Here is a 24,039-nt window from a genome sequence, read left to right on the forward strand (position 1 = left end):
GTGGAGCCTGGGAGCGAGAGGGCCATGAGATGGGGCGGGGGGGCAGCGCGCCCAGGATGTCAGGCCTAGCAGGGAGCAGTCAGGATTGCTGCAAGCTCGGTGACCGAAGAGGGTTAGGAGGGAGAGGATGCAAGGTGGAGTTAAAGGTCCGCTCTGGCTGCAGTGTGAAGGCAGAGGGAGGGGGAGAAGACAGAGCAGCGCGCTGTGCTACTGCAACGGTCCAGTCTGTGTGGAAGAAGCAGGTGGGATGGGGGCAGCCGCCCCGACATGCAGAGTTGTGCCTGGAGACAGAACCAACGGGCCTGGGGGACGGCTTTGGATGCGGGCTCTCCAGCAAACGTGGTGTGTGGAGGCAACATTTACCAAAAGGAGGAAGACTAGGGCAAAAGCTGCTCTCTGGGAAAGACAGCATCATCAAGATCAGTGTGGCGCCATCTGGTGGGCATGTCCAAGAGGTGGGTCTGTTCAGGAGCCCGGAAGGGAGCGTTCCAGGATTGTCATCAGCAGGTGGAGGGTCCTGAAACCCAGGGATGGGAGGGGCGGGGGCACAGCGAGAGGGGCGCCGGCCGTGACTCAGAGGCCCAGCGGGCATGTCTGCAGGAGCTGCCGAGAAGCAGGTGTCCCCTGGGTCTGAGGCTCATAACGTCACGGACGTCTCCAGAACTGGTACCCACAGCCTCTGCTCCCAGGTCAGGTGGGTCAGCGGGGGAGCTGAGGGCCGCTCTCAAGCTGCAGCTCTCTTGTTGGACAGGAGTCGTTAGGTCTGTGTGTGGCTGTGACCGAGCAGGACCCTGGGAGGTCTTCCCAGAGTGGACCCCCCCCCAACCCCAACGCATGGGCTCCACCTGCCTTTTGTCTATAGAGAAGCTGTAGTCAAAGAGCCAATTTAAGCAGAGAAAATACAGAGAAAAAGGAAAACAACAATAATAATTAGCCATTAGACAACGTCAGGGACCTTCCGTTCTTCAAAGACTGTAGGTCATATTCTGAGCCCTGTCCTTGGAGCTGTTCTGCGGGTGCTGAAGCCCCACCAGGTGGAAGACGGCCACTGCGTGCTGCCCCCAAGCACGGGGACCCCAGACCGGCTGGAACCAGAAGGCTGATGACGCTGACTCCCAGGGACCCCACCACCCGCCAGTCAGGAAAGGGTCCCCGAGCTGAGCACGCTGGCTCCTCAAATGCTGTATAAGGCGCCTCGCCACCCCTTTCACGGGGGCGCCGTCCTTGAGGCTCAAGCCTGCCGTGTCCCCTCTTGGTCTGACAATCGAAGCTGCCTTTCCGGTTTCCTCCGACTCTGTCTCCGCGTGTCTCTTTGACATCGGTGGACAGAGGTGGCCAGGATTTCAGCAACTGAGGACAGCTCGTTGAGCAGGGTTTTCCCAAAGGGGAGGCTGTCGGCAGCCTTTGACAGGTGTCCCCAGCGCAGCCACCCTCCTGCTCCCATCAGGCCCAGAGCAGAGCAGTAACAACACACGAAGACACCTGAGCTTCTGGAGAATTTCTCATCCTGTGAGCGCAGCCTGCGTCCAGCAGGTGGCGGCAGTGCTCCGTCCAGGGGGGCCGTGGTCCCGCATCAGCTGGAAGTAGGGACCCTTGGAAGCGCCTCCTGGCATCTCCTGAAGGCGTGTGTTCGCTGCTGTCCTGAAGAGATGTGCTGGGTCGTGGCCTCATGCCCCGTTCAGAGAGAGGACGCCCGGTGTCCCTCTTAAATTCGAAGTCTTAAATTCAGGAATCCTGTTCATCTTTCAAAAGAAGTTGGAGAAATGAAACTTTCTTGTTAAAAGATGAACCCTGATTCCAAATACGGCGCGTAGAAAACTCAGACCGACCAGCGCCGGATACTGAGGTGGTTATCAGTGGGGTGGGGACAGAGCCGCTTGCAGACAGAGGGGCCTGGGCCTGAGCTGAACCATCTATGCTTTTACTTCCTTAAAATGTACAGCCTTTGTTGGGCTTGTTTGTGTGGGTTTTGTTGTTGTTGTGTTGGGTTGTGGGGTTTTTGGTTTTGAAGCAAGTGGTACCGCGCCCTCCCTCCCGTGGACAGTCGTTTTCCCAGTGTCTCCTCTTCCTCCTGCAGAGTGACAGTCCATAGGGACAGAAGCGTTTTCTGTTATTACGTGTGTGCACACGTGACCGTCCAGCAGAAGCCATTTCCCTGGCTTTCTCCTTGTTGTAACCTCATGACTAAGTTGAGGCCAATGGGTCTGGGAGAAGTGATTCCCACACCTTTCAGGCTGTTTCCTTAAAGAAAAGGCCCCCTGCCTCTCCCCTTCCCTCTTTCTATTGTTGGCTGGGATGAAAATGTGATGGCGGGAGCTAGAGCAGCACCCTTGCCCCATGAGGACAGCCTGGGGTTGAGGACAACAGCGTTCTGCTGGGCATCCTGGACTGTCTACCCGGATTCTAACACAAGAGGGAAACAAACCAAGAGCTTCGAAAAGGTAGAGCCCTTACCGCTATAGCTCTCCTCAACTGAGACCATCCCAGCTACTCTGTAACAGGAACCAAGACACATTGCCTCTGGCCAATATATAGATACGACTATACATAAACACACACACATAAGGATCTGCCATAAGTGTATGTGTGCACCCATCATTAATGCAATGACAGCAGCCTGGCAACCACTAGCATGCTGTCCCTGTTAACACACAGTTCTGGCAAAGGCAGACAGCTGATTCTCCACTCACAGAAGAACAATGTTTGCAAAGACTAAAGGCGCACTTTTTCAGGTCCAGCTGGAGCCTGACAGCAAGAGAAGATATGGGAAATGGGTGAAAAGGAGACACGGGACCATTAGGGAACAGTCCAGAGCCATTTAATGGAGGAGCAGAGTCCCTGGTAGCTCCAGTGCCCTGGGGAGGCGGTGTGTCTGCCTGTGTGGCTGGCACTGTACCTGTTCTGACGCCCAAGGCAGCAAGAAAAAAATGTCATGGAAAGAAATAGAGTGTGCAGCACATTTTAGGAACATCTTTATTCATCACGGCTGAGGTGTGGAGAGGGCAACTGCGTAAAGATGCCAGCTTCGCTCCTCTGGAGACGGAGACACACAAGAGATCGTTTCCAGCTGTGCCTTCTGGATCCTTCCGTGGCGGTTTAGAAACACACCCTTACTTTCGCAGATCACATCCGTGCTCTGACCCCATCAAAAGATACATCTGACAGAGTCCCCATCGTGGCTCAGCGGGTTAAGAACCCAACTAGTATCCATGAGGATGTCGGTTCGATCCCTGGCCTCGCTCAGTGCGTTAAGGATCTATCATGAGCTGTGGTGTTGGCCACAGAGGCAGCTCGGATCTGGCGTTGCTGTGGCTGTAGCATAGGCTGGCAGCTGCAGCTCTGATTCGACCCCTAGTCTGGGGACTTCCATATGCTGCAGGTGTGGCCCTGCAAAGAAAAAATGAAAATAAAAAAAGAAGCGTCTCAGTAACACCACGTCTGCTTTGATTTCTGGAGTCAAATGCTCACAGATTTAAAGGATGCGGGACCCTGGAGCATCGTGACCTCGCAGTCGGATCCCTGAACGTAGAGGACAATGGCTATTTCACACACGACCCAGGGTTTTTATTATTACAATTATTATTATTTGGCCAGGGCTGCAGCGGCTCCGTGTGTGATCTCCGTTCCCAGACCAGGGTTTGAAGCTGGACTGCAGCAGTGAAAGCACCAAGTTCTAACCCCTAGACCCCAAACAGTTTTTTTTATTTTGCTAAGCCAAAACCATGTTTTTAAAATACAGACACTGGCTCTTAAGAGACACGTTGAATTCCACATGGAGATGTGGTTGAATCTTACAAGGACAACAGAAAGTTCCAGGTAGAACACTGGTGCCAGTCCAGCACACAGGCACTTTTGCCTTGCGTGCCAGGACCTTTATATGCATTTACATTTTTGTAAGACACACTGATGCTTTCCCACTTAGGTTCGTCTATTTACAGAGCCCTTTCAAAACTTGAGTTCTATAAACTCCCATTGAAGTTGAGGAGAGTTGATCAAATCTGAGTCCACAGTTAACCTCAGACTCTAAGATTAAACCTTTTTCCCGCAGTGGAAGCCAGCGTGGTCCCAGCTGCCCGCCAGCTAATCTGCAGCGACCTGGAACAGAGTCCCTTCCACGCACCCTTCTTCGGGGCCAGTGTGGAAATGAACAAAGGTTCTTTCATTATTGTCTGCGGAAAGGCACCCCCCCCCTTTTTAAAAGTATTCTATTTATTTTTTTATTTTAAAACACCTGACACCTCAAATTGCACTCTAAGCTCCAATTTCATGGGTCGTTTTTTATCAAGCCCCTTCTGCCTGCTGAAGGGATGCGGTCTGGGGGATGTCGCGAGGAGCTTCCCCCATCACGGAGGACCCTTCCTGCTTGCCTGTTACCAGCTCTGCTGCCTGATCCTCGGTCCGGCCAAGCATCGCTGCCACTGACGCAGCCGCCTCTTCTGTCCTTCAGCTGGTTTTCCTTCTGCCTTTTCAGCATCCCGAACTTGTGGGGCGCCTCCCAGGACACTGAGAGAAAGCTCAAACCAGAGCATCGTGCTGCTGACGGTCGCTTACTGTGACCATGGCGATGCGGAAAATGTTGACCTTCTTGCCTGAAATGAGTTACATGTGAGGGCTTTTTTTTTTTTTTTTTTTCCTATTTTGATTTTTTAAGCCATGGACTTTTTTGCAATGACCAGAAAAAAAAATGGGTCCCGGGTTGCTTCATGCATATTCCCGAAAGCGGTCACATGTGTGAGCCATCCGTTTTCATCCGGCGCTTCCCAAAGCCTGCTCGGGGGCAAAGCCAGCTGGCAGGGACCGGGTCCCAGGGCGTCCCCGCTGCAGCGAGTCTGGGGGCGGCGGCAGGTGGCGGCGCGTGCGGACCCGACCCTGCGGGAAAAGACTTTTGCTCGGTGCGTCCCCGTCCACGCTCCCCGCGCTCTGGTCTCACCTGCTCGCGGGTGCACCGCGCCTCGGCCGTCACATGGTGAAGGAGGACGGATTGTCGTTGTCCGGGGTCTCGCTGTTCTGCCGGAAGGTGGAGGTCTCTGAGTGCAGCCGGGAGCAGGAGAAGCCCGGCGCCTTCTGCTTCCGCCGCACGCACCACAGGTCTTTCATGATCTTCAGAAAGTAGCTCCGGAACTTCTGCCCGATGAAGGCGTAGAGCACCGGGTTGAGGCAGCAGTGCAGGAACGCCAGGACCTCGGTGATGTTCCGGGCGTAGCCCAGCGCCCTCTCGCTGCCGCAGGACCGGTCGGTCCTGCCCAGGTTGACGGCCGTCACCAGCAGCACCATGTTGTGGGGGATCTGGCAGGCCAGGAACACGAGCACCACCGCCAGGATCACGCGGATGGCCTTGTGCCTCTTGGAATTCTGGGCCTGCACCAAGGTCTTGACGATGAACATGTAGCAAAATATCATGAACACCAGGGGGATGAAGAAGCCGAAGAGCAGCTGCAGCCCCAGCACGAGCAGCTTCCACCGCAGCGGCTCCGAGACGCTGTGGTACCGGGGCTCGCACACGTCGCTGCCCTGCAGCTTGTACTTCTGGTTGAAGGTGAAGGTGGAGCTGGAGATGAGGATGGACACGGCCCACACGGCGAAGCAGATGGCTTTGTGGTGCGCTAAGGCTCTGGAGCGCAGCCGGAAGGACTTGGTGGCCTGCACGATGGCGATGTAGCGGTCCAGGCTGATGCAGGTCAAGAGCAGCATCCCGCAGTTGAAGTTGACGGCGTAGATGCCCCGCGTCAGTTTGCACATGGCGTTGCTGAAAATCCACTCCCCGGTGGCGTGGTTGACGGCCCAGAACGGGAGCGTGAGGACAAAGAGGATGTCGGCGACGGCCATGTTCAGGAGGTACACGTCCGTCATGGACTTGGCTTTCTTGTAGAACGCGAAGGTGACCACCACCAGCACGTTGCCCAGGAGGCCCGAGACGCATATCAGGGAGTAAGCGAGCGGCACAAACAGCACCGAGAACTTCCGGACCTCCTGCAGGGAGCACAGGAAGCTCTCGTCGTCCAGTAGGTAATCCGAGCTGTTCACCGACGCGAAGTAATCCTCACCCGCATCGTAGACGCCCGTGGAGTTCATCGGTTCCTGGGAAGTAAGCAAAGACAGAGGTCGCTGCGGGGTCCGTTCCGAGGCCACAGGTACACTCCCAGCCACAATAAAACATGAGACGCTCACCGCTGTCATGGTGGGACTCGAGCTGGGCAGAAAGCACGAGCCTGGCAACGGGGGTGGACGGTCAGCCCCTCTGACTCACAGCGGAGACGGCAGGAGAGGAGGCAATCTGAGGAGAGAGAAAGCCAGATGCGCTTAAGTACCTGCGCCGTGGAGTACCCGCGAGGGAGGGATCCGCAGAGGGCCGGCGAGAGAAGGAAGCTGGATGCCGTCCCCCTTCGGCCCAAGCCGTGCACCTTGTGCTCTTGCACACGGCAGTGTTCCTTCAGAACAGGTCTCGGCGACCTCTTCGTCCAAGGGCAGGGTGCTAAATGGTGCAGGATCTGCAGGTCAGCGTCTCCGAGGCAGCCGCTCAGGCCTGCCGGCACACCGGACCCGTCCTGCGGCTACGGACAGCTACACCCGTGAACGGGCTGACCCGGCCTGGGGCCCTGGGCTGCGACGTGCTCACCTCCGATCCAGTGCATGAAGAAGAGTGACGTCAGCAAACCCACAGGTCTGATCTGCGCAGACATCTTCTTGCCAAATTCAACGTCATTACGTTCAGCGAGATTCCACTGAACCCGACTCAGAGATGCGCAGTCTGGGATGCTTAAAATGCAGCCTGAGCATGTTACATATAATATTAAAGTGTGTGTGTGTGTGTGTGTGTGAATCCTTCATAGCCGCAGACATGTGCTGTGTACACCCGAGCTGACAGCCAGCGCGCTGCTGGGGCAAACATCACAACTCTCAGAAACCAGAGTTTAGGAAGGAGGGTTGAGGCCAGCATGGCTAGGGAAGCTCTGGGACAGGCCCACTCTGGGGCCTTGGAGGACAGGTGACCTGCAGGTGACCGCTCCGGCTGAAAAGGAAGACCAGGCATCGCGTGTTTGTGGGACAGTGTGACCAGCCTGGCCCAGCAGTCTGATGGCTACAGCCAGCCTTTACAGAGCAATGATGTACTGGGAATGCCAAGCCGGGTGACGCGGGGGTCCAGACTCAAGAAGTTCACCGGGACCCGTTAAGGATGGAGCTGGAGTCTCAGCATGAGGACCCGAAAGCCGCCGCTTGAAGCAAACCGGGCAGGAGAGGAGTCTGCTCCTCCCAGACTCTCCCTCCCTCCCTCCCTCCGTGTTCTCTCGCCCGCCTTGTAACCCAGCCCCGCCCCCGATGAGAGCCCCGCCTGGAGCTCGGACTCTCGGGGGCATGTGACCGCTTCCTGTCCTTCAGCTCCACTGCCACCACATGCCAGGCAAGGTCGGGCAGAGGGAGGAACAGCAGGGAGGCGGGCTCAGATGCACAGAGGAGAAGGCAAAACTCGCCCCTAAGCGGTCGAGCCGTGCCCAGTCAGCCTGCACGTGGGGTCAAAGTTCACCCCGAAGGACTTTTTTTTTGTATTTTTTTTAGGGTCACACCCACGGCATGTGGAGGTTCCCCAGCTAGGAGTTGAATCAGAGCTGTAGCCACCAGCCTACGCCACAACCACAGCAACACCAGATCCGAGCCACATCTGTGACCTACACCACAGTTCATGGCAACACTGGATCCTTAACCCACTGAGCGAGGCCAGGGATCAAACCCACATCCTCCTGGATACTAGTCAGATTCGTTTCTGCTGCGCCACGATGGGAACTTCCCAAAGGACCTTCTGCCATGCTTCATGCATCATTTGAAGCTCCCGTATGGCTTCACAGGTCAGGCGGCCTCAGCCCTCCCCTTCCCTGAGGCCTGGAGGCCGAGTCTGTGCTGCTGCCAGCCCCTCTTCTGGACACAAGAGCCGAGGGAGGCGTGGCACCCTCTGCACTCTCACAGCTGTCTGCCAGCGGGGTGTTCCAGCCATGCACGAGAGCGTGCAGAGGAAGCACGGGGCAGCGCTTCTGTGGAAGCAGATGCGGAGGCAAACACACCAGTCAGATTTAGTGCATCCATCAAAGCATGACCTCAAGGGATTTCCCGTCGTGGCTCAGTCGGTTACGAACCCGACTAGTATCCATGAGGACATGGGTTCAATCCCTGGCCCCACTCAGTGGGTTAAGGATCCGATGTTGCCATGAACGGTGGTGTGGGTCGTAGATGTGCCTTGGATCCTGTGTTGCTGTGGCTGTGGCGTAGGCCGGCAGCTGCAGCTCTGATTCAACCCCTAGCCTGGGAACCTCCATATGCTTCGGGTGTGGCCCCCCCAAATCCCCCAAACAACAACAAAAAAGCACGACCTCATGATTTGTGCTTCCGGCCAGGATGGATTAACAGAGACCAAGTGCACCCCAGGGCAAAGAAGCCCATGCGCAGTGAGGTTCTCAGGGCTCCCCCGGCTGGGAATGGCCCTTCCCCAGACGGAGCGCCAGCACCAGCCACAACCGTCCACGTCCCCAGGCCCTCAGAGGGGCCACCGTCAGACTGATGGGGCTCAGGTGATCCCGCCTAATGCTGCTCGGGAACAAAGCCGAGAGATGAGTCTTCCACGAGGCATCTGATTCCAACAATATAACTGCATTCCAGAACAGAGCCCAGAATTATTTAAAGAAATACAGCAAAATTCATCCTTCAACATATAAAATTCATTATGTCAGGCACCCCGACAAAGATGTCCAGACCACTAGAGATTAAATGAGGCCCCCCCAATTCACATGCTGGGAACCGAATCCCCAGTGGCGGCGTGTGGAGGCGGGGCCTCCCCTAAACATGGGATCGGTGCCCTCGTGAAACGAATCGGGAGAGTGTGCTTCCCGCTCTGCCCTCCACCTGGGAGAGCCGGCCCTCGTCAGACCTGGATCTGCAGGAGCCTTGACCCTGGACTCCCCAACCCCTAGGACTCTGGAAAATAAATCCTTGCTGTTTAAGCTGCTCCATCTGCAGTAGTTTGTTACAGCAGCTCAAATCCACTAAGGCACAGACATTTAAAAAAAAAAAAAAAGCAGGAACGCTTGACCCATAATCTGTCCAAAGAAACAGAAAAATGACAATAGATGAGAAAACTGGCCGAAAAGGACGCTCCAACAGCTGCTCTGAATGTATATTCCACACGTTCAAGAAGATAGAGGAACGCAGACACATTGTGAAGACTGTAGTGAGAGAGATAAAAAGACCTAAAGACGGAGTTCCCACTGTGGCTCAGTGGATTCAGAACCCCACTCGTATCCATGAGGACACGGGTTCGATCCCTGGTCTTGCTCAGTGGGTTAAGGATCTGGCGTGGCTGTGGCTGTGGTGTAGGCGGCTGCAGCTCCAATTCGACCCCTAGCCTGGGAACATCCATATGCGACAAGCACATCCCTATAAAAAGACCAAAAAAAAATTTTTAAAGTCCTAAAGACGGGAGTTCCTGTCGTGGCGCAGTGGTTAACAAATCCAACTAGGAACCATGAGGTTTCGGGTTCGATCCCTGGCCTTGCTCAGTGGGTTAAGGATCTGGCGTTGCCGTGAGCTGTGGTGTGGGTCACAGACGTGGCTTGGATCCTGTGCTGCTGTGGCTCTGGCGTAGGCCAGTGGCTGCAGCTCCGATTTGACCCCTAGCCTGGGAACCTCCATATGCCACGGGAGCGGCTCTGGAAAAAGCAAAAAGACAAAAAAAAAAGAAAGAAAATCCTAAAGACAGATCCCATAGATGAAATACGTAGTATGTAAAATGAAAAACACACCAGTTGGGATTAACATCGGATTTGGCACACGTCCATATACCCCCATCAATTGAAATGCTTTACCCCAGCAAAACCCGGAAATTGAAACTGAAAAAAAATTCTAATAGCATCTGGAAACACGAAATGAAATACTTATAAATACATGCACCGAAATGTATGCACATCTTGAGAACCGAAAGCACGTGCTGAGAGCAGTGATCTGACCTACACCAGTGCGGAGCTGCGTCCTGTTCGGGAAAACGATTCAGTCTCGCTGAAACGTCAGTTCTCTCCGAATTGATCTGCAGACGAAACACAATGCACAGGAGAACTGTGGCGCGCGTTTTTGTGGAAACTGACGGGGTACATCTAAAAATGTACGTAGAAATTCAAGGGGTGGAAGAGCCAAAACAGCTTCGAAAGCGAGAACAGGGCCGCAGGATTCGCGGGACTTGATTCGAAGACCAACTCGGCAGCTGCAGGAATTCTGACCGTGTGTTACTGTTAAGAGGGTGGATGATAATCCAGGGACAGACAAGAGACGGATTCGCACTACAGGGTGGAGGTAATTCCGTCGGGAAGACCGTCCCTTCTCAATAAATGGCGCCAGAACAACTGGATGCTCACCAAGAAAAGTTGGTACGACTCCTTAGCTCATACCATAGGCCAAAAATAGCTCCAAAGAGATTGCAGACCCATGTGCGAGGGCTAAGCCGCAACGTGGCCAGGAGGAAAGGGGAGAATCTTCGTGCCCTTGTGGTGGAAAGAGGTCACTTGTGTAAACTGCACAGGGCCTGAACTCTAGTAAAATTGATAAATGCTCATGGATCAGAAGTTTCAACTTCTGCTCTTTGAAAAACAGCCTAGAAAATCAAAAAGACCACTGAATGGGGAAAAAAGGCAAACAGATACCTGATCATGGATTGCAGCCAGCATATTCCAGGAACGCTTACACCTCAGTGTCAAGAAGACAAACAACTCAATAAGAATCAGGCCAAAAGTTGAAGTCAATTCACCAGAGAAGACAGAAAAAAAGTAAGCCTAAGACGGGCACTCGAGGAGTTGCCTTGGTGGCTCAGCAGAAAGAAATCTGACTGGTGCATGTTCAAACAAACCTGACCCTGAGGATGCGGGTTCAATCCCTGGCCTCGCTCAATGGGTCCAGAATCCGGTGTCGCTGTGAGCTATGATGTAGGTCGCAGACGCAGCTGAGATCCTGCATTGCTGTGGCTGTGGTGTAGCCCGGCAGCTGTAGCTCGGATTCAACCCCCAGCCTGGGAACTTTCATATGCTGTGGGTTCAGCCCTAAAAAGAAAAAAAAAAAGAAAAGAAGAAGAAGACAGAAAAAAAGATAAGGCACTCAAAGTCATTAATTTTTGGGAAAATGCAAATTAAAACTGCAATGAAAAATCATTTCATGCTCACCAGACTGGCCAGAATCAAAGAGGCAGACAAGAGGGTGGCTGAGCTGGGCCCCGGTGCTGCCGACACGGTGGCGAGCGAGTTCTGAGAACACGTCTCGGGTCACTTCTAGGTGAATACACACTGACCACGTGAACCGCAAGTGACCCCTGTGCATTCACCCGAGAGAATGAAAACGAAAGACTCGTACCCCAAGGTTTATTTTTAAGGCCCCAAACTGGAAGGAGCACAGTGTCCACCAGCTGGTGAGGGGCCCTGTGAAAATCGCACCCACACACGGCCCGGAACACAGTCTGGCAGGAAGAGGGGGCCTCGGAGGGCCGCTCCGTGTGTGTGCATCTCAAGAGCGTCCTTCTGTGTAAAGAGTTCAGACATGTAAGACCAGGGCTGCACTGTTCCATTTAGATGGAATATTCTGGAAAAGGCAAACGACGGTGGTAGGAACCAAGGCAGCGATTGTCTGGGTGGGGGATGGGCAGAGGGGCCCAGCTGGAGTGGGGGAGGGTGGGGAGCCCCGTGGGGACCTTTCTGCGGTGACAGAGACTTGCCAAAACCCACTGCATCGTGTGCTTTAGATTGCTGACCCTTCATGGTAAATCATGCCTCAAAAAGCTAATGAAAATAGCTGCACACAGGGAGCTCCCCGTCGTGGCGCAGCAGAAACGAATCCGACGAGGAACCATGAGGTTGCGGGTTCGGTCCCTGCCCTTGCTCAGTGGGTTAAGGATCCGGCGTTGCCGTGAGCTGGGGTGTAGGTCGCAGACGTGGCTCGGATCCCGCGTTGCTGTGGCTGTGGTATAGGCTGGCAGCTACAGCTCCGATTCTGCCCTTAGCCTGGGAACCTCCATATGCCGCAGGTGCAGCCCTAAAAAGACAAAAAAAAAAAAAGCTGCCGCAGTTTCACACAAACGTGCGGGTGTGGGGCAGGTCCACACTGAGGACGGAGCAGGGCTGTGGGGGTTCCTGGAGGAAGGACGCAAGGAGGAGGGGAAGGGTTGGGGGGCCGTGCCCGGGGAGGGGTTGGGATCAGCACCAGGAGGGCAGGAGGGGCGGGCTGGGGGGGGTGTCAGCCCCCCCCCCCCCGCCCCCGAGGGCGCTGACCCTGGCGGGAAGGGGGCCCAGGGAACACGGGCTGAGGGGACCCCGCAGGCTGGGCCTGCACGTCGGGAAACATACTTCTACCCACACCACGATGAACGACGTGGAATTCAAACTGGATTCGGCTCCGCCAAGGTCTCCTGAGGAGGAGGACGTGGAGACGTGAGCTCCGGCTTCGAGAAGCTCTCGGGTGATCAAGCGCTATGAGCCCAGCAGCACTGACACTGGGAGCAGATTACGGAGGCCAGGGGTTGCCTCTGGTGACGGGAAGGCTCGGGAGCGAGTGTCCCTGGAGGGGCTGGGCCCGCAGCAAGTGCTGTTCAGGCCCCGTTGGGAGGGCGTTCCCAGTGGAGACCATAGCAGTTGGGTCTGACTCGTGTCTACTCATGGGATATTGTTTTAATTTCCTGGGGTTTACTCCTCTTTCTTTCTTTCTTAGGACTGCACATGTGGTTTATGGAGGTTCCCAGGCTAGGGGTTGGAATCGGAGCTACAGCGGCCGGCCTACACCACAGCCACAACAACTCCTGATCCCAGCCGCATCTGTGACCTACACCCCAGCTCACGGCCACGCAGGATCCCTAACCCACGGAGCGAGGCCAGGGATGGAACCTGCATCCTTATGGATACTAGTCGGATTCGTTTCTGCTGAGCCACAATGGGAACGCCTACTCTTATTTCTGATTAGAATGGCAGGATAAATCCCCAAAACCCAAGCCTGTAAATCCTGTATCTTCACGGGATCATATTGCATCACTCTTGGAGTGTGGCAAACGTCATGCATTCTGGTTAAGCATCCGTGCCCGCCAGAGGAGTGCCGCCAGGTTTACAGGCATGCCAGGCACTCTCGGTAACTGGAAATGACCCAAGCTGCCCCAGACCATCCTTTTCAGCACAAAAATCATGTGAATTCTTTGAAGGAAGTTGCGTTGGTGAGAGATTGGCATCTATGCCACCCACGACATGCAAATCGGCTTTTTTTTTTCCCGCAGGTAAATTAGCTTGGACCCTGAGCAGTAATCGTCAGCTCTTTGGGGAAAGGACTTGTGGGCTTTGTGTTATGAAGATGACGAGGGTAAAAACAGTCAGACGTTTTAAGCAGACATTTCTGTACTTTCTTTACTGATCTGAGTGTCCTCTGCCAGCGGGTGAGGAGATGCAGGCGAACCCAGGCAGCCCTTTGTCCTTCTCTTGCTGAACCGACAAGTCAGCAACAGTGAAGCTACTCGAAACAGAATTTCAGATGCTCAATCTCACTTGAAGGCTCCTTTTCTTCCTCAGACAAACCCCTTATCACCGCCATTCTCACCTGATCTCATTTCGAGGTCAGTAAATCACATATAAAATGCATTTAGCACAACTGATTCTTAAAATGTACGTTGCTTTTGTTTGGAATTTAAATATTTCCTAAGTCATATCTGCAGCTGATGGGTGTACAAATACTTCTACAAAGCCGGCTGGTATTAAGAGAGTCTGTGGAGATGGATAGATAAAGAAGATATGGTACATATATAGAATGGAATACTACTCAGCCATAAAAAAGAACAAATATTGCCATTTGCAGCAACGCAGATGGACCTAGGAATGATCATACTAAGCGAAGCAAGAAAGACAGAGAAAGACAAAGACTATATGATATCCTCTATGGGTGGAATCTAATAAACAATGATGCAAATGAACTCATTTACAAAACAGAAACAGACTTACAGACTTAGAAAACAAACTAATGATTACCCAAAGGGAAGGGGAGGGATAAATTAGGGATTTGGGATTAGCAGATACACCCCACCATACATAAAATAAATAATCCACATGGACCTGCCTTATAGCACAGGGAACTCTGTTCAATATCTTGTAATGACCTATGAAGGAAAAGAACAATTTTTTAAAAAAGATGTGAGACTCCATCAGACAGTGTTCTAAATTGTCCTTCGGGGAAGAGACTCAGGCCTTGAAGGTAAACCATGTGACACACCAAGAAGCACTGTTTTATTCGGTTTGGTTTCACAGCTGAGAGCTGTGTCTTTCACACACTCGGCCGTCTTCATGAGGACCTGCCCAGGCGTCAGCCCCTTCCTGGACCACTTTGTCCCTCCAGGCCCCAAGCATCATAGGCACAGGTGGCCTAGTACCAAACGGGCCCCTCAGAGTGGGCACACCCAGCCCCAGTGCTGGTGCCTGGAGCACTGAGGGCAGAGGGCAGAGGGCAAGCCCTCAGAGCTCGCGTGCTGAGAAGACCACCCGCACCCAGCTGAGGGGTGCTGATGAGAAGCACGATGCTGGCGTGTGCCCTGACGGAACCACGGGAGAGCCTGGGTGCAGGCTGAGCACCCAGCCCGAGCGGGCGTGACGGCCGCCAGATGCACAGGGGAGTCTGTACAGGAAGGCCTCATTGACACTCGGGCTAAGTCTGGAACTCATGGGGGCCAGGAGGTGGAAGGGCTCTGAGTGACCGCACAGGCGCTGGTTTGTACCTTGCGTGTTGCCCACATGGCGCTCCTGGCCCCACCTCCGTCTCAACGCTGTGCTACCTGCTATTTTTTTTATCAACTTGGGGGCGAAAATGGAGGAGGCAAGCTCATCAGGCCTGAAGATGATGGAAGTAAAACTAGGATTATTCTATTGGGTGAGAGACTCAGTGAGCAGAGACCCTGGACAGAGTCAAACAGGCGGGGCCAAGTCCAACACGTGAAACTCAGTGGAAAATAGAGGATCCTGCACTTGGATTTGAATAGCCAACCGCAAAGATGTGGAGTAAGAGTTTAGCAGCCGTGGAAATTTGAAGAGTTTTATCCGATCACTGCGAATCCGTGTTCAGGCACGGCTGTCAGATAGCCCCCTGAGCACCTAAGGTTCCTTTCGTCTAGATGAGTTTCCCGCCTCCTACCTAGTAACGGACCCACGGTGCTGGCACACAGGCAGCGGAATCACGGCCCCAAACATGAACGTGTGACTACGTGGCAGCGGAATCACGGCCCCAAACATGAACACGTGACTACGTGGCAAAGGGGTCTCTGAGGCGGGACCGAGGCTGAAGACCCTGAGACGGGGCGGTGACCCCGGCGTTATGCAGACGGGCCCAGCGCGTCATGGGTCCTGAAAAGCGAAGCTGCTTTCCCAGCTGAGATGGAAGAAGAGATTCGAAGCATGAGAGGGACAAGGTCCATTGCTGCCGCCTTTGGGGACAGAAGAAGGGACCCAGAACCGAACAATTGGGGGTCCTCCAGAGGGGGACACTGGCCTCAGCTGACGGCCCACACGAAGACGGATCCCAGTCCTACAGCTGCAAAAAGCTAACTTCTGGCCACAGCACAGTTGAAGAGGGACGGATGCCCTGAAAGGAGCACAGCCCTGCCAACACGCCGATTGCAGCCCAGGGAGACGGGGTCAGGCTTCAGACCAACAAATCCAGAAGAAGCTAAGTGCGTGTGGCTCAAGTGGCCACATCTGTGGCACCTGGTGACGGCAGCGAGAGAGCACTCAAACCACGCTCAGTAAGCGGGGTCTGCTGGAGTTCATCGATGTGTAACTTTGACGTCAAATCCTCAGGTGCAGAACCAGGTGAGTGGTGGTTCCACCACCCCTGCACCGGCCACCGTACACAGTCATTCGGAGTTGGGAGGAAAACCTGGGAGGGACTGAAGCCAAGTGGGCGGGAGCCTGGAGGAGACCCCCTGTGTCAGAACGGAGTCGCTCCCCCCAAAAAGGACGACACGCCGCGTAGAATGAGGCCGTCAACCACCGACAAGGTGTCCGTGAGAGGGTCTAGGCTTCCGCCTCCCCCCAAAGGCTGAGAACGTGTCCAGCAAGGGGAGAGGGTATCAGCAGCCTTGGCTGAACCTCAGCAAGAAAACGTGAGCAGTTGAGTAAGAAACGCACGAGCTACCTCTCCGTCCAGCCCCACAGTGAGCCCCCAGCATGAGGTGGGTGTGAGGTGGGTCAGCCCTGCTCTGCAGATGAGCTCATTGGAGAGGAACGGGTTAAAGCAGGTGCCACTCCCCACCCCCTCCAGCTGGGGACGAACCTGGACCAGCCTCCAGCACTTGCTCGGGGTGCCCTCATTGAATTGCTGGAGGCAGAATACACCTGAGTGCCTGGCTTTGTCCCCCCAGGGAGACCTGGGGTCTGTGCGCCGCTGGAACCTAGTCCATGGGAGGCACGAGTCCAGGAAAAGGCAGCTTCTAACTGGGTGGCGAGTGGTTCAAGCTGGGAGCCCTGGGTACAATGCTGTCACATGTACTGCCCACAGCCCCTGCTACTGGTCTGAAACCAAAACCCTGTCCAGTGAGCTGTGCCTGACGGTCTGGGGTTTCTCCAGGGGCGGGGTGTCCTCCTGTCCCTCGTGCTCGGCCCGCACCTGTTGAGCCACTGGAAAGATCTCACGCGCTATGGGGCATCTGCTGGGATGATTCACCTCTTTCCTTCGCGCCATCTCTCATCACCCGACGGCATGTGCATGAGCGGGAGCTGTGCTTCCTCAGGGATCCAGCATCGCGGGGCCAGATCCCTGGAATTCAGGTCAGCGTTTAAAAGTCAGTTCCTGGACGGTGCTCTGGGTCCACAGAACAGGAGCAGGAGAGAGGGAGCAAGGGAGGAGGAGGAGATTGTCCTGAGGTTGAACAGCTTTGGAGAACACTGCCACCTGCCGCTCCTCCTCCTGGATGTTTATTTTTTTCCTTTTTACGGCCACATCTGCAGCACGTGGAGGTTCCCGGGCTGGGGGTGGAATCGGAGCTGCAGCTGTTCACCTGCACCACAACCACAGCAATGAGGATCCCAGCTGCATCTGCGACCTACGCCACAGCTCATAGCAACACCAGGTCCTTAACCCACTGAGCGAGGCTGGGGATCAAACCTCATCCTCATGGACACTGTGTTGGGTTCTTAACCTGCCGAGCCCTCCGGGAACTCCCCTCTTGGAGGTTTAGGTCACGTCTGTCACTGATGGCTGTTCGGCACCTTACTGAGTAACGCTTTCTTCCCAGCCAGCTCACCCACAGAACCTGCAGAGTCAGAGTTCTTTGGAAAAAGCTGGCCCTTCCTCCCTTCCTGCAGGTGCACTTGGCGCCCACCCAGCAGCGCAGATCTGGCCACAGTGCTGGCCCTGCCCTCCGGGGCGAGTGTGGGGAGGGTGTCGCCCAGGCAAGTGGACCCTCCATCTTTAGGCAGCAGGCTGGCCTCACGCCGCCTCCGACGGGGGGTATCTCCACCCTCAGAAACGCAGAGCAAAGATTACGCAGGCCCTGCGCTAACTTCCAATAGAGTCCCTTCTCATGGTCCACAGGCGTATAAATCACCTCTTTTTAAAAGTCTGTCTTTGACTGGCTTTTCTTCCCTTTTTAGAGGCACATCCTGATAAGCTGAAGCTTCAGGTGACGTCTGCATTTACAGTTTGAAATCATCAAAATAGATTACTCTCTTAAATGACCAGTAAAAGTGCTAAAACTCCAAGGTTGGACGTGATGGCCTCTGCCTTTCGATGGTCACACTGGGAGGATTCCGCTACCACGCACAAAAAAGGAAGTGTTGCTTTAAGGAAAATTTAACCCTACTTAACTAGAGTAGCATTTTTAACATAACATTTTAAGTGTTCATTTACATTTTTGTTGCAATGAAGTAATGTGACTTCCCAGGACATTTTTTGAATCAGGTACAATATGCCGCCAAAGAAAGTATCTCAGGAGTTCCCGTCGTGGCGCAGTGGTGAACACATCCGACTAGGAACCATGAGGCTGCGGGTTCGATCCCTGCCCTTGCTCAGTGGGTTGATGATCCGGCGTTGCCGTGAGCTGTGGTGCAGGTCGCAGATGCGGCTCAGATCCCGCGTTGCTGTGGCTCTGGCGTAGGCTGGCGGCTACAGCTCTGATTCGACCCCTAGCCTGGGAACCTCCATATGCCGCAGGAGCGGCCCAAGAAAAGACAAAAAGACAAAAAAAAAATGTATCTCAGAAACTAAGAGCTCACTGACTACTTCATTCCAAAATGAAAAGAAGCCCTAATAACACGTGTCCCAAACATCAGCACGGACCCAGGGAGCTGGGAAACAGTCACAGACATGCCAAGCAGGGTCCCCTCAGCCCTGTGCCGCCAGTCAGATCCAACAGAGCCTCCCCTGGGTTTCCCCACTTCACAGAAGCCACTTCTTTGGACTCTGAGGCCTTCGGAAGCCCAGCGTCACACACAGGGGACCAGGCACAGGTGGGAAAGGAAATGGGTCCTGAGCAGCAGGTGTCTTCCCGGCGTCGCTGGCCGAGGACAACCCTCAGGTCTGCTCTCCGCTGGGACCAAGAGAGGGTGGCAGCAAAACGGAAGCAGGAGCCCCAGGAGGAGAGGAGGTGGCAGAAAGATCAGAGGGGTGGGGACAGACCAACTGCAACGATTCATCCGTTTGGCCAAGGCAGGCTCTGCCCAAGAAACACTGATACTGGGATCAAAATATTATCAGCAAGGAAAACCGCATTAAACCTTTGAAACCAAGTGAATAATAGTTTTCCTAAAATTAAAGCAGACAATTTTAAATCTGTGCTTATTTTCACGAAGAGCCACAGCTCACAACTTAGAGAACAAGAACTAAAGAAGAGTGTGTGTGTGTGTGTGTGTGTGTGTACCTGTGTGTGCATACGTGGAGTGTACACCTGCACGTCTATATGTGTGTGCATGTAAACACACACGTGCACGTGTTATGTTCTGTGCAGAGGCATATGGATATACGCCGTGTTATGTATTGCATGCATGTGTCATACATGTGTGTATGCATGCGTGTATATGTTGTGTGTGACTAGAGACCTATGTATATATATTACATGCAGACGTATGCACTGCATGTGTGTGTGTGTTTGCATGGAGGGTGGGGGTGCAGGCTTTAAATTCAGTTCTAATTACATCCTGGGCTTTGCGATCACTGCTCTACATCTCTTAGCTCTTTGAACTTCGCAAATACCGCTTAAGGTGGACTTCTACCCATTGCTCAGGGGAGAAGGCTGCAGTTCCTCTAGGGCTGTGAGGCTCTCACTCCCCATCTTAACTCATCTGGTCTCCAGCGGGTCTTACAGAAGGACTGCAAAATTCCCACAAGCTCCTAAACAACATACTTCTTTTTAAACCCCTTCTGGCTGTCAGAATCTCACCTTCTACCAAGGTAGGTACGCGTTCAGTGCCTGCTCTCTTAATTCGTCTGAATCACGGGCACTCAGGGTTTTCTCCTTTTTTAGATGAACATCTGAAACTCCGCGCTGCCTTCCTTCTGCTTTTGACACAGTGGTTAAGAAAGAAGCCAGAAGGTTTTTTCCAGTGATTTGTATATAGGGGTTTTTTTTTCTTTCTTTTTTCTTTTGGTCCTTTTTGCACTTTGGAAGCTCGATTTTACATTTTTATTTACAGAAATTATATCTCATCTCTCTCATCATTTCAAGACTTAGTGATTCATTCAGACCTGGCATTTCTTTCCTTACAGTATTGATTGCTACAGTGTCTATTTTCTGCCACGGCATAGGTTTTGGAGGAAATCTGTGGCCAAGCCTTTAAAAATCATGATGTAGCCTTTTATGAAACACAAACTCCTTAATCTTTGTGGCATTTGCAGCCATTATCAGAGCTTTCCCTGTATTTTACTGAGTCTCATGCAAATTTGCACCCAGCCAACGTCTTTTCAGTGACTGCCTCACCAGCTCCCTCTTGCTCGGTGCCCAGCCATTCGAGATGCTCACTCACAGCCTTTCACTGAATAAGTCACTCTTCGCATCACCTCCAAAACATGTCTTAGCTCAGGTTTAGCTTTTCAAAGGCCTTGTGTACGTAGTTAAACAAAGGACGGTCTTTCCGTCCAGACCGATGCCTTGTGGATATTCACCCTGCGAAGGAATGCCCGAACCAGCCCCAGGCTCCAAGACAGGGAAAGTCAGAGTGAAATCACTTACTGTACATTTTGAGGGAAAATGAGCCTCTTGAAAACATAGTTCTAGTCCCCAGACGGTAAGGACACAGTATTGTGGACGAGAGGCTGTTGCATGAAGCGTAAACCCAGACAAAATGCCCGCACTCTGGAAAAGACGTTTTGACAGGAGTGAAGGGGGCGTAGCCAGGCTCACCTGGAGAAACGCCGGAGTCCAGAGTGTGCAGCTCCGTCCCACACCCCGCGTGAGGCCCGGGACACCCACATCACCAGTGTGCTTCTCTGAACAAGACGCAGTTTCTCGTGGTCATTAAGAAAAAAGGCAGCGAGAGACCAGAATTAGCCAAAAGCAGATTTGCTGAATTACCACTTCCTATGCAGGAGGAACGCCTATTTGCCCAAATACAGATGGTTAATCATCTACATCCTGTAGGTTATAAAATCATCTGATGACGCCCCGGAGCCTGAGAAGGGAGGGGCCGAGGCGGTCCCTGCGCCCCGACCCGCGCCACTGCCTCCCAGAAGAACGGTGCTGGTTTGCTTTTCAAGGCACGGTCATGGGTTTGGGCTCAAACACTCAGTCCTCCGAGTCAGTGGCCTCTGGGAGCCCTTTGCAGGCTGCCTGCGATGATCTGGACGCCTTCAGAAAAGGCCGTGTGGCACCGTGGTTAGGGACGCAGCCTCTGGAGGCCCCCAGCCTGGCTTCTCCCCAAAAGCTGGGCCCCGCCACCGGCAGCTGCTGACCCTCTGCACACACACATTCCCTCCTCTACAGAAAGGACTGGGATGGGGCAGCCTGCGCGGCACCAGAGATGGCAGGCTCCAGGCCACATGGTGCCACTAGGACGGTGCCCGGAGTGGGATAGGTGCTCAAGAAACGCTTGTCTGGGAGTGGGGATAAAGCACGTAAGTCCTATGATGGTACCACTGGGGTCAAAACACTCTGTGTGGTGACGGGTGTTAACTGCACCCACTGGGAAGATCATCTCACAACACAAGGAAAGAGCCGCTCATCAGGTTGTACACCTGAAACCAACATAAATATGTCAGTTACACCTCAATAAAACAAAGGACGAGACCCGAAAAGCTGGGCATGTGATCTTTATGAGATGGCAGGTGGCAAATCGGACCAGCGCCCTGTCACTAGATAAAGCCATTACTGGTGGGAAGAGCCATGGGTGGTTCATGGGGGGAACTCATTTTTAGGTACAAGTGGTTCCCCAAAAAATAGCAGAAAAGGAAAGGAAAAGGCATTCTGGAATCACCAAGGCGGGCACCTTCACATGGTGCGGTGGTGTTCCAGCCTCGGGAAGTGGCTTCATAAAAGACGCACAGCCCGGTTTTACCGCAAAGGTCCACCAAACGCAGGCCCGGCTGACTCACAAGCTGCCTCCCCCAGCCTCCTCTTCCTGAGCTGAACCCGTTCACACCGCCCATGGCCCGCCCTCTGCTCTGTCAGGACGAAACGCGGCCCAGGGATCTCTGCTCTCCGAACCCCGCTGGTCCCCAGGCCTGAGCGGCTCTGAATCCAGGAACCCGGCCCCCTGTCAGTGCTTCGTGGGAATGGGCCAAGCACAGAGGGACCCTTTTTCCCGCCATCAGGGGAGGGGGGGGCCTCCCTGCAAAGCTTCCGGCTCATCTCTGTCTCCTTCCACCACCCTATACAGGAAAAGCCCTTTTCTGTTTGATTTCGAGATGCTTGCAGATCTTAGCACCACAAGGTCCCCTCCCAACAGCCCCTCCCTCACAAGAATCTCGAGTGACACCCCTCTTTTCCAAGCCCTGAGCTGTTTTCCTCGATGGAGTTGAAGACTCTCCGTTGACACGGGCTGCCCCCTCCGCGCCTCTGGCTGAAAAGCGCCCTCCGTGCGATGTCCCTCCCTGTCCCTGACCCAGACCCCCGATCCCCGGTTGGAGAGAAAGGGAACTCGGGCTTTCTGCCTCCTGCCGCTGCCCATCGCCAGCGCCCGCGCCCCACCTCCAGCACCTCTGCCGAGGGCCTGGTCCTCACGGTGGGTGGAAGCCGCTGGAAGGGCTGCCTCCCGGGGCCCAGGCTCCTGGCCGAGGAAGAAACAGCAGCCTGGGGATCTGGGAACAGGGCGTCCCCCACTCCGACCTCTTCTCTAGCCGATCCCTCTAACACCCCCTGCGGGTCTTGTTTAGCGGCAAGTTGGGAAGGCGACCACTTTCAGAGCTAATTATCTATCGTGCTGGACCTGGCCTGCCTAAAACAGGAAACAGACCTGGTTCTGCTGAGGATGAAAGACCCGGCAGTGAGTAGAATTCAGCCCACTGAGAAACGCTACGTGGCCTCACCGAGAGGCTGGACCACGGCTCCTTTTCTGGAACTACGGGCTTCCGCGTGGGTGTGAGACCACCTGTCAGGAGGGTGCAGATGCCAGAGGGGGAGAGGCCCCACCCAGGGGTGACCGTCTCTGCCCCAGAGGGCAGTGAATCCGCAGAGGCCTCGGGCCAGCTCCAGCCGTGGGCCTCCTCCATCCCGTGCCCATGGCTGCGCCTCCGTGGGACCTGCCACTCGTTTGCCTGATGGTCCAGAGCGAAAGCCCCGTGACAGGCCTTCCTGGGGAAGCTCGGGTGCCTCTCGTTTCTCCTCTCGAGAAGGGCTCTGTGTTGAAGATCCTGTGCGGTCTCACCCCTGTTTAATCTTCCTCAGACCCAAGCTGCGGCTGCCCATCCGCAGGGCATCATGGGGGCGCCAAAGCGAGGTGCAGCGGACGCTTATGCCCTTTGTACCGTTTCCGGTCTGAAAGTTTGACGGCAAGTGTGAAAAGTTCATTCAGAACCAAGTCCAGGGACAGCCTAGTAGTGCCTATCACAGCCACAGGAAGGGCTCAACCTTGGTGGCCACCTGATCGTGACAGTTCTGTGGCGTCCTGAGCCTCCCAGGACTGTCACTCTAAGCTGGGACCCCTCGGGGCCTCCGGAGGCAGAGCCCCCACCGCAGGGCCTGCGGAGCGTGGGGAGGGAGGGGGTCTCGGCCACGCGGACACACGGAGAACACAGACCCGTTCCCTGAGAAGGAGGAAGGAGGTTGGGGTTTTGTTTTTTCCTTTTTAATAGCCACACCCGCAGCATATGGCAGTTCCCAGGCTAAGGGTCGAATCAGAACTACACCTGCCAGCCTACACCTCAGCCACAGCAACGAGGGATCCGAGCCACCTCTGCGACCTACACCACAGCTCATGGCAATGCCGGACCCTTAACCCACTGATCGGGGCTAGGGATCGAACCTATGTCCTCATGGATACTAATTGCATTCTGAGCCTGCTGAGCCACAATAGGAACGCCGGATCATGAACATATTTTTAATTATAAAAATTAAAATGACTTTAGGCAACTCTTTGGAAAAGAAAGTTTTTCAATCAAATTGACTTTTTCACAGTCCACATTGAGTGTTCCTTGAAGGATTTAACATAGTTTCAACTGTAGATAATTTGCAAAGACACCTGAGACGCAGGCGGCCAGTGTCTGCCGATGGATGTGCAGGGAACAAACCTGACGGCCTCCAGTGTTTCGGTGGACGGGGCCTCGCTCATTCCCAACGCCCGCGTCTGATGTTTGCCAGCCGCTGGGCAGGCCTGTGCGGTGACAGTCTGCAGTGTCTCTGAGGAACGCGCTGGAGGCTCGTTCTGGTGCCCAGAGAGTCAGGCTCGCCGAGACCTGGCCAGTGAACGCAGCTGACTTCGGTGTTACTGTGTCTTAAAGAGATGGTCACCTCTTGTGACAGGGGATCACCAGAGAGGGCCAGCTTCAATTGCTGAACTTCCAAAGTGAGCCTGCTGCCCACCTGTCAAGAGGCAAAACTGATCGCCCTCTTCCTGGGTCCGGAGTGGCCTTGCTGAC

At 54.3% G+C, this 24,039-nt stretch overlaps 1 protein-coding gene across 4 annotated transcripts in view; it reads right to left on the reverse strand.

Moving 5' to 3' along the window:
- Positions 1–3,344: 3,344 nt before the first annotated feature.
- CCR6 (C-C motif chemokine receptor 6) overlaps positions 3,345–24,039 on the reverse strand; it is a 29,473-nt gene continuing 8,778 nt past the window's right edge. Inside the window, exons 1-4 of one of the 4 annotated variants that reach the window (XM_047769748.1) lie at positions 20,372–20,529; positions 6,169–6,274; positions 4,931–6,078; positions 3,345–4,589 (exon numbers count right to left, since the gene is read on the reverse strand). In XM_047769748.1, coding sequence (XP_047625704.1) covers positions 4,960–6,078; positions 6,169–6,177 — 1,128 coding nt within the window. In that variant the 5' untranslated portion in view covers positions 6,178–6,274; positions 20,372–20,529 and the 3' untranslated portion in view covers positions 3,345–4,589; positions 4,931–4,959. Of the gene's footprint in view, positions 6,079–6,168; positions 6,275–19,411; positions 20,324–20,371; positions 20,530–24,039 lie in introns of those variants that run through there. The other 3 variants (XM_047769745.1, XM_047769747.1, XM_047769746.1) reach the window with 3 other exon arrangements.

Source organism: Phacochoerus africanus, chromosome 2, assembly GCF_016906955.1.
Source record: "Phacochoerus africanus isolate WHEZ1 chromosome 2, ROS_Pafr_v1, whole genome shotgun sequence".
Lineage (NCBI taxonomy): Eukaryota > Metazoa > Chordata > Mammalia > Artiodactyla > Suidae > Phacochoerus > Phacochoerus africanus.